Below are 10,785 nucleotides of genomic sequence, written 5' to 3'. Positions count from 1 at the left end.
CACAGGGATCTCACCTCCAGCCTTCTGTTCTCTAGGGAATCTCCTCAACTCTACAGGTTTGGTTGCTCATGATGAGTTTCCTTAGATATTTCAGAACTCATTGAAATTTCTTTCTTTTCCCAGACATCAGTTCAGTTCAGTTCAGTCGCTCAGTCATGTCTGACTCTTTGCGACCCCATGAATCACAGCACGCCAGGCCTCCCTGTCCATCACCAACTCCCGGACTTTACTCAAACTCAAGTCCATCGAGTCTGTGATGCCATCCAGCCATCTCATCCTCTGTCATCCCCTTCTCCTCCTGCCCCCAATCCCTCCCAGCATCAGGGTCTTTTCCAATGAGTCAGCTCTTCGCATCAGGTGGCCAAAGTACTGGAGTTTCAGCTTCAGCATCAGTCCTTCCAACAAACACCCAGGACTGATCTCCTTTAGGATGGACTGGTTGGATCTCCTTGCAGTCCAAGGGACTCTCAAGATAGTGAGTAATAAAAAGCTTTAAGAGGTTTTTATGTTTTATGTCTGAATACAGGGTATAGAGAAATTAACATTTTTAGCTCTGACATCAATACATACCTTGATAAGGAGGGGCACAGAGTGATGGTTGTGATGATGTAAGGGTGGGAAGTTATGCAATCAAAATGATAAACAGTTAACTCAGAGTCGTCTTCTCAAATAATTACATCTGCACTTATGTAAGCTGAAGATTTTGTAAATTTAAAGCATATAAGATTCTATGCCTTGGGAAATCTGTATGCTGCCACCTACATAATCCTACTGTTCACAGATCACTAATCACTTCTTTTAGAATTCCAATCCAGCTTACATTGCTCCAAAGACATCTAGAAAATCCAGTTAGAACATCAACACTGTGTATTCAAGAATATTGTAAGGGGGAAATTACCCATTTATTAGTTGTATGACACATTTATTAGTTGTGTATTTTGATATTTTGTGCTATAACTTGGAGAGATGAGAAATATATTCATTCATAAAGGGCTTAAATTTGACAGAAAAAATTCACATATATGAAAATATGAGTGAACAAATAATATGTCATTAATACTTCATGTAATTAAAAAGTATGATATAAGTTCATACAAAGTGCTGATTTTCTGTTGTAGCAATAAACAGAAACATGATTGAGGTTTACCAATATAAGCTGTCATTGATCAGGGTCTTATGTACCAGAGAAGTAATGCCTACATACACATACACATATATATATATGATAGGTATGTTTCTAAACTTCTGTGATGACAAAAATCACCTGGGGAATTTATTTCTTAATAGGCCTTCTCTTGACCTACTGAAATGAGTTCTCCAGAGCATAAGTTTGAGAATCTGTCTTTTTAACAAATGATTCAATTGTTTAAGTTCAGGCAGGCTTAGCAAACATTGCAGTCTTCACAACAATTCCATGAAAACATTCTTCTTCTTCTTTTATAGTTGAGAAAACTAAGGTTAGAAAGATTAATTAACTCCTCAAAGGACTCCTAAACTAGACTACAACAATCTGACTTCCAAAACTTTTGTTCTTTTCACTGCACTAAGCTTTCTTTGTTCTCTGAGCAAATGATCAGGTTGGATATGAAAACATAGCATTAAAATAATTATAGAAAAATTCATTTCTACTACTGCTTGAAAACAACATTACAATCTGTTTTAAAGTATTAAAGAATACTGAGCTCTTGAAGTAAGAAAGTCTTTGTTCAAGGTGGAAAGTTAAGATTTGTGGGAATGCTGAAGCTTTTGTGTTTCAGGGGGAAGTTGGACACACATTTGAACAAGAAATGAGATATCCTATAGCTTTAAAAAAAAACTAAGGAAAAGGCCCAGCATGTAGAGAGGAAAAATACTCCGGACTAAAGAAAAGAAAGTTGTTCTGACAAAGTACATAGGTTACCTTAATCTTGTTTTCTAACTCTAACCTAATGTCAGAACTCTGTGGTATAGAGGTATAAAAATGCAAGAAACCTGACCGGTCATGCAGGAATGATATCAGCAGAAAGAAGTAGAGAAAAACCCGTCTCTAGGAAGAAAAGCTAAAATACGAGATGTCGTCCTTAACCCCAAGTGAAAGCAGAGCCCAGCTGTAAAGAAGCCTAAAGCCTTCAGAAGGTTGGTGACAGCCCACAGGCTGCTTCACCTATCAAGTCTTTTAACGGATTTCAGGAAATCCATTGAAATAGCATCTACAGTTTTGTTTGAATGTATGTGTTCTGAGAAAGCTATGGCTTTCATGGGTTTCTTATTAAAGTTTATCATACAGAAAGAGGTCAAGGGAATAGAACCACCATATTTTAAATTAAATTCAAACAATGTGAAGAAGGGGGCAAATGGTAGATGGTTTTGAAACCCTTACAAGCCTCTGTAAGTATCAGGGAAGTCTAGAGGATTTAGGTCAGCAGTGTCCTGGTGAATGTTTAAAAACTGGCTGTCCAGTGGGGGAAAGCCCTGATTTATAGTACTTGTTGATTTCTGTGATGTAAATACTCCCACCGTGGCCAATTTAAAGCTGCCAATGAGACGGAGACTAACTTAGAAAATTCCTGAAAATTTAACAATCGGCTTTCCAACCAGATCCAGCGGTCCTCTGAATCAGGATGAGTTCAATCTTCTCAAGTCATGAGAAAACTAAGATTAGGTCAAGTTGTTCATGAGAATAGTTTTGAGCCTAAGTTTATATACATTTTCTGTTAGCATTTTAAAAATACTGCTTTAAACAGACGTTTTTTAAAAGCTTTTTTGAAATGTTTAATCAAGTCTATAAGATAAGAATTACTGAACGAAGCCAGAGCTTTCCTTAATTTTCTTGATAAGAGATTTTCCTTTTCTACAGAAATATTAGTTGACTAGAAAAGGATGCTGTAGTTAATGAGGAAGAAACTGGGGCACTGATCCCATTCGTGAGGGCTCCACATTCATGCTCTAATCACCTCCCAAACTTCACACCCACTGCCAAATACCATCAACTTTAGGGGTTAGCTTTTCAACTTAAGAATCTTGAGGGGACACAAACATTCAAACCATAGCACTTCTAGAGCAGTGGTTTTCAAACTATGGATTTTGGACCAGGACCATCAGCATTACCTGAAAACTTGTTAGAAATGAAGTTATAAAGTTCTCAGCCATTTGTGGCTCCTCTGTTCTGGTATTTTTTAATACATGCAGGTATGTGTGCATGTTGGTATAGCCCCTCCTTTCTTACACAAAAGCGAGCATGGATTGTTCTGTACCTGTTTTGGGTTTTTGTTTTTGTTTTTTCCAGAGATGACATCATATCACTATATAGAGACCCCCTTCATTCATTCCTCTTTCTACAGGAGTGGGTTGCCATTTTCCCCTCTAAGGGATCTTGCTGACCCAGGGATCGAACCCAGGACTCCCACATTGCAGGCAGATTCTTTAAAATCTGAACCACCAGGGCAGAGAAGCCCTTTACAGACGCTGAAGTGCCACAATATGTAGACTGACTAGTTTATTCAGTTGGTCTTCTATTAATAGATATTTGACTTTTTCCAGGGTTTTGCTCTAATAGATAATGCTCTAATGGAGAGACTTGTGTATATATGGTTTTGTATTTTTACCAGTGTATCTGAGGAAACATCAGTATTCTTAGAAGAGGAATAGCTGGGTCAAAAGTTAAATACATATGTAATTCTGGTACTTGGATTGCTAAATACCCCCAAAAGTATCATATCATTTTGCATTTCTAAAAACAGTATACAAGAGTACTTATTTCCCCACAGCCTTACCAATATATACTGTCAAATATCTTCATATTCCCCATCTGACAGGTGAATAATGCCTCTTCCGTACAGAGTTAATTACATTTCTCTTATTATGTAAGAGTTTTAAGGGACAAAGTTTACATTTACATTTTGTTTTCTATGAACTCTCTCTCTTACTTCTAGCTCATTTCTTTTACGTTTAATTTATCTAATGTTTTCCTAGTGCTTATGCATTTTAAGTCATAGGAACATTTTTCTTACTCTTAGGTGATAAAGAAATTCATCTATATTTTCCTATAGTTCTTATTTGTACCCAGAATTTTTAAATATGTTTCTGAAGAGATTCTTAGGTTCAAAGTAACAGTTCACAAATGCAAGTTTATAAACTGATGTCAAACATTGCAGTTATTTACATGAGAAACATTTAATAATCTGTCATTTCATGCTTTTCTTAATTCTTCTAAATGATGTCAATCTGAAGTCTTCTGGCCTGCATGATAAAATGTTCTATTAGTAAAACAAGTAAGATTATTCCTGGAGTAATGTATACTCTTCATGAATAAACATTCAATAATTGAAAACTTTACCTTTCTAAGAGAAGACAACATAAACCATTACGATGCATCCCACAATCCAGCCAATTAAGAGAAGAATAGGGACCAGAAAGCGAGATAATGTAGCCTCTGCTAAAAAACAAGAGAAATCAGATTAGAACAGTCATGTTGGTATTAAATCTTCTGAATTAAGAGGATAAGAGGAAATCTGATATAATATCAAGGGAAAAAATATACTTTCTAATGACACCCATACATGATTATTATTTTCTTTTCTACAAAGGGTACTTGTGACTCAGCCGGGTATTTGAAAGAGAAGTGTGTGTGTGAAAGCCACCTGGTGACTCAGATGGTAAAGAATCTGCCTGCAACGCAGGAGAGTGGGGTTCAATCCCTGGATTGGGAAGATCCCCTAGGGAAGGGAAAGGCTGCGCCCTCTAGTGTTCTGGCCTGGAGAATCCCATGGACAGAGGACTGTGTTCAAACCATATGTCTTCCTTTTACAGTTAGGTGACCTTGGGCAATCCTGAGCTTGAACTTCCCAATTTGTAAAATACAGAGAGTGAAACTCATGATATCCACCTCCAGGAATTGTTCTAAGAATCAAATGACATTGAGTAAGTGCCAAGACTTTGTAAACTCTAACCACCCTGTGTGTGTTTGCTGTATACAGAACACATTCCTGCATTTGTTCAGCAACAGAGACCAGCTGTTTACACAGAAACCCTGGAAAGTGAGGTCATTCCTACTAAATAATCATAAAGTAGGGGAAGGTGTTGAACACTGTTCTTTGATTTATCATTGGAAAAGAAAGCATTACACCTTACGTAATCATGTAATCACTCCTGAACAGAGCAAAGACCCCTATTTTTCAAACTGGTTCAGTATAGCAACCAACACTGATCCAACACACATATAGAAGACAAAAGTATAACAACTCCTCTTGTGTTTCCTACTTATACCCTTACCTGTAAAAAGGCAACTTATAAAAGTATTTTTCACCGCATCTCAATCTTATTTTAGACACCACACAAAATAGTTCAAAACACAGAAAGGCATCATATAGAATAGTGCCCTGTGTTAAACGCTCAGATATATTCTTAACTAAAAGCACAATTAGATTTTGTGCAATTAGCTAACAAAGGAAATGCATATTCTTAGCAACTGCATTCCTACTACAATTTCCATCACTCTAAAAGTGAAGTTTTTTTATGCTGTTAAAATCATCAAGAAATGACACACTTCTAAAATTTGGAGACACAATAGCAAATCTCCTGAAATTAATGTGAATTTTAATAGCTTATGTTTCCAGAATTGTTGGAGTCTCTCAACTCCCACAAGTTCAACAGCTTTACTGAGGTCACTCAAGGTCACAGTGTGACCTTGAACAAAGAATTAACCACAACAATGTGAAATTTTTCTCTTTACCTGCCATGTGGCATTGCCTTAAGGATAAAGGGAACATTATTATATGCTCTTTGCTCTCATTTGGATAAAAGGCTTTTTATGAATTAAGGTACCATTACACTGGAAGTCACAATAATTTTTTTGAACTGTTTCTATATTGATTTAGTATTTTTTCCTGGTTTCAAGGAACTTAGAATTAATACCAATATTTTAACTGAGCATTTGTATTTTATGCAAGCATATTTTAATGCAATTCTAAAATGTACATATATACCACTACTTTTAGCACTTTGTAGTATCTCATTATTTATTATTCCTTGAAAAAAACAACTGTGCTTTTAAATACTCAGAGCATACCTGCACTTGTCTTCTGTTAACACTAGTACTTTAAGTTTTCTTATAATCTGTAGCATTGGTTCAGAATATATAGGAACATAACACTTGCATATGTCACTTACATCAATAGTACAAATAAGCACAAAATCTCTTTTTAAATATGAAGAATAATTTCAAAATGCTTCTCTCCGATCCTGAGCATGCCCAAGCAGGTAGACTCATACGTATTAAGAACACTGTGCTCTGGGATAAGGCTATCCAGGTTTAAAATCTGGTGGCACCACGCTCTTGCATATGATTACAAGCAAGTTACTAAATTTTGTTATGCCTTAGTTTCCTTATCTGTAAAATGAAATGGTGATATGAGATTGTTGTCAGGTTTAAAAGCATTAATTTCCATAGACATTTAAAGCTTTCTTGGACACAGTATATATATTCAGCCCATCTTATTATTTTTCTTAGATATAAAAAACATTTAAAAATCAGAAGAAAAGAAATTCAGATGTGAAGCATCTTAGAAATGACTAAGCCTATTTTATTTATTTTTGACAGTCAGAAAACAGTCACAGAACAGTAGAGGGATTTCCCCAAATTCACATGGCCATTTAGTGGCACATCCAACACACAATTAAAATATCCTTAATTCTAGCCCAGCGTACCACCGTACTTCAAATTCAAATCCAGTGCAACACTGCAGAATAACCTGCTTCTAACTCAATTTTCAAAACAAGCGTGAACAAATTAAACTCTTGTTTCTTTGAACCTTTCAAAGTTACTCATTTAATGTATAGATATGGTCCATAAATTGCATATCTAATGCATTTTTGCAGTCACACTAACATAATGTGGTTAATGCTCCTTTAGAAGTGATACCATGCTCTTCAGAATAACAGGGAAACAGAAAATAAACCTGGGAGCCTGAAATGTTTTTTGCCAAGAAGGTTGGATGCCTTAAATCTTACCTTTCTCAGCCATTCTTCCTGTTGTTGGGTGGGCTAGTCAGGGCCACGCTTACCTCTTTGTTATTGTTATCCAGTGTCTCTTTGAACTTTAAATAGATATGTGAAGAGTGTGGCAGCTGCCGGACTCCTGGCTGCCAACTCTCTGGGTGATGTAAGGCCCTGGAAAGCAGAACTCCTCTTTTTCTTTATCCAGTTATTGTGGAGGAAACAAGGGACTACAGGATCTAAAGTTAAACTGAATAATCCTAACTCAGAGATATGCAGATTTTTTACTCACTCAATGCCTCAGACAACATGAAGGAACTCTCCAGGGAAGTGGGTGTACAGAGGAAAGATGACATTGCATTTAGACAAGTCCTATTAAAGAAGAAGGGTGCTATGATGGAGGGAAAGGACTTTGAAGTTGGAGAGACCTGGCTTCAAATTCCAATTGCTATTTCTGTAATAAATGAAAGTAGCTTAACTGAGCATCTGCCTCTTTAGTTTTAAAATGAACATACTAATACCTACCCAAGGAAGAAGTGTAAAAAGATGAAAAAGCTATATAAAATTTAGACAATTCTTTATTACATTACAGAATGCAAAAGATAAAATAAATGGTGCCCCTTCCTATGAACCAATCTAAAAACAGAAAATTGTAATATAAATGTCCTAGAAATGAAAACAATAAAAAATTGTGGTATAGCCTAGAGTTTTCAGAGAGCAGTCATAATCTTGTTTTTATTACCAATGTATAAAAATGAGACATTCCATTTTTCAAGTCCTACCTGGTTTATGTAACATGACCTAGACTATGCTCTAGATTCTCATTGGAGTAACTTTTGGGTCTGGATGGAAAAGTTTTGCAAAATGACCTTTAACTGACTGAAAAAATCCAGCACAAGACTGAGTGTCCTCCTCTAAAGACAGACTTACCTGATCTGATCCACCTTCAGAGTTCCAAGAGTAATGTTTCCTGCAAACGACCATGTCTTATCACTGATCAAAAACCCACCAATGGTTCTCCATCTCCTAGACAATAAAAAGCAGATTTCTTGTTAAGATCCCTAAAAAATTGCACCCCTCTAATTTCCCATTTGCAGTGATGCTTCAGCCACACTGAACTTGCTACTGTATGAATCCAGGATGCTACCCACCCACACAGGCAAGAATAACCTATGAATTTCTACCTACAGATTAGAGTGTGCAGCCAAAAAACCTGGTAAGTTTACTGCATGTTTAATATCACTTAAGCCAAGCTGTCATCACCCTTCAATTTAATATTGAAAAAATGACTGGCTTTACCAGATAAGAAGAGAGGTTATGTAACAAAATGCCTGGTAAAGTCAGGAGGTGTTTTCCCAATATTAAATAGCTATATATTGAACAAAACTTAATTGAGGGCAAGATAGACAGAAAAAGAAGAAAAATGTAATGATCGAGCTCATTAAAAGCTGAAAACTTTAAATAAATAGGCTCAAATGAACACTCTTAAAAAAAAAATATTCAAAAGAAACAGTAAAGTACCGTCCATAGAACAAACAAAGATACATGTGTATTAGGGTAAAATAATCTGCCTGAAATGGATAAAAATAGAATGTATGAAAGTATATACATTAAAAATAGTTATTTCCGTGTCAAATGTCTTAATATACCACATTAGAAAAGAGTTTAACATTATCGCACAAATCTTGATTCTGAGAGTGGATTACTTTACAACTCATTTTTCTTTAGTTTTCTGAGTGAAGGAGTGATAGTCGCTCAGTTGTGCCTGACTCTTTGTAACCCCATAGTCTGCAGGCTGCCAGTCTCCTTGGTCCATGGAATTTTCCAAGCAAGAATACTGGAGTGGGTTGCCATTTCCCGGGGGATCTTCCCAACCCAGGGATCGAACATCATGGGTCTCCTACATTGCAGGCAGATTCTTTACCCTCTGAGCCACCAAGGAAGCCTACTATTAAGAAACATTTCTAAGTATAAAGACAGGTCAATTTATAAAGTATCAGCAGATACATGCTTGACTTCATCTTATAATCTATAGGCAATATATTAGACCCAGGGATTGAACCCAGGTCTCCTGCATTGCAGGTGGATTCTTTACCATCTGACCCACCAGGGAAGCTAGTTTTCTATAGAGAGAGGGAAAAAAAGAAAAACTAATTCAATGAACATGAATTGCCCAGATCTCAGAGAAAGGTTCAATCTAAAATCTCATTTCCTTGGTATCAGTTTTTTTTAAAGTTTTATAATATTTATTCAGGAAAAAATGTTTTATTCATTATTAGACTAGTTTTGCTTTAAACTCATAAACCCAAGGGCCTATATTTGACCATTTTCTCATCATCTTCTTAGGGCATATCACCTAGGTATATAGGTACATTTTCTATTTTTAATTTGCAAGTTTTCTTGAGTATTTAGACCTTAGTTCCTTTATTATCAAGGTGACATTAGTTTCTTCTAGGGTATTTAAGCTAAAAAATTTTCAAATACATGGTTCCTTATTCAAAAGAAGTCAGAATTCTTCACTTTTCAAACAATTTTTTTTATATCCAGAATTATAGTAGATATTCTAGGTCAATATTATAGATCTGCATATGGACAAATTTCTATAAAGACACAAACTTCCAAAAAGGAATAGCATATTTGAATAGACTTATAAAAAGTAAAGAAGTTGAAGTCATAATAAAATGTCCCACAAACAAAAATCCTAGAACAGATGGCTTCACTGGTGAATACTACCAAACTTGCAGAGTTAATATTAACACTTAAAAACTCTTTGCAAGCATAGAAGGGGAAGGAAGACTTCCCAACTCACCCTATGTTGCCAGTGTCACCCTAAAACCAAAACCAAAGATCTTACAAGAACATTACAGACCCAATCTTGCCAATGAAAGTAGGTGCAAAAGCTCCAGCAATAAACCAACAAACAATATCCAGTAGCATAAAAATTATACACCATGATCAAGTAGGGTTTATTTCAGGAATATGTAGTCAATATAACTTTCAATTACCAGCTAATATTATATACCACATTAATAGAATAACAAAAACCACATGATCATCTCAGTAGATGCAGAAAAACATTTGCTAAAAACCAAATACTATCTCAAGATAAAACCACTCAATAAATGAATTAGAAATAAATTCTCCTCCACTTTATGAAGGGAAGCTATCAATATAAAAATCCCATTGCTGGGAGTGGGATGAACTGGGAGACAGGGATTGACGTATATACAGTACTATGTATAAAATAGGTAACTGATGAGAACTTACTGTATAGCACAGGGAACTCTACTCAATGCTATGTGCTGACCTAAATGGAAAGGAAATCCAAAAAAGAGCCATATATACCCATATAGTTGATTCACTTAGTTGTATAGCAGAAACTAACACAACATTTCAAAGTAATTATACTTCAATAAAAACATAAAGTATATCTTTAAAAAAACACTGCCACCATCATACTTAAATGTGAAAGACTAGATGCTCCCCCCTACCCAACATCATAAATTTAACCAAAGATATACAAGATCTGTAACTGAAGACAGACAAAATATTGCCAAGGAATATTTAAAGAAGATCTAAATAAGTGGATCAAGAGGGAAGAAAGAAAGAAAGTGAAGTTGCTCAGTTGTGTCTGACTCTGTAACCCCATGGACTATAGCCTACCAGGCTCCTCCGTCCATGGAATTTTCCAGGCAAGAAGTACTGGAGTGGGTTGCCATTTAAGGGACATATGTATACCCATGGCTGATCTATGTTGATGTATGGCAAAACCAACACAATGTTGTAATTATCTTTTTCAATTTAAAAGGAAAA

General features: G+C 35.8%; 1 protein-coding gene across 1 annotated transcript; it reads right to left on the bottom strand.

Annotated features, from left to right (window-relative positions):
• Positions 1-4,086: 4,086 nt before the first annotated feature.
• Positions 4,087-7,138, bottom strand: STRIT1 (small transmembrane regulator of ion transport 1). The gene is made up of 3 exons (XM_043473942.1): positions 6,988-7,138; positions 4,316-4,414; positions 4,087-4,218 (listed from the first exon to the last, which is right to left on the bottom strand). Exons 1-2 carry the CDS (start codon positions 6,998-7,000, stop codon positions 4,320-4,322), a joined length of 108 nt encoding a protein of 35 aa, XP_043329877.1. The 5' UTR covers positions 7,001-7,138; the 3' UTR covers positions 4,087-4,218; positions 4,316-4,319.
• Positions 7,139-10,785: the final 3,647 nt, after the last annotated feature.

The sequence above is a fragment of the Cervus canadensis genome, chromosome 7 (genome assembly GCF_019320065.1).
Source record: "Cervus canadensis isolate Bull #8, Minnesota chromosome 7, ASM1932006v1, whole genome shotgun sequence".
In the NCBI taxonomy this organism is placed as follows: Eukaryota; Metazoa; Chordata; class Mammalia; order Artiodactyla; family Cervidae; genus Cervus; species Cervus canadensis.
The sequence above is the reverse complement of the archived record's forward strand: the minus strand, read 5'-3'. Positions and strand labels throughout refer to the sequence as shown.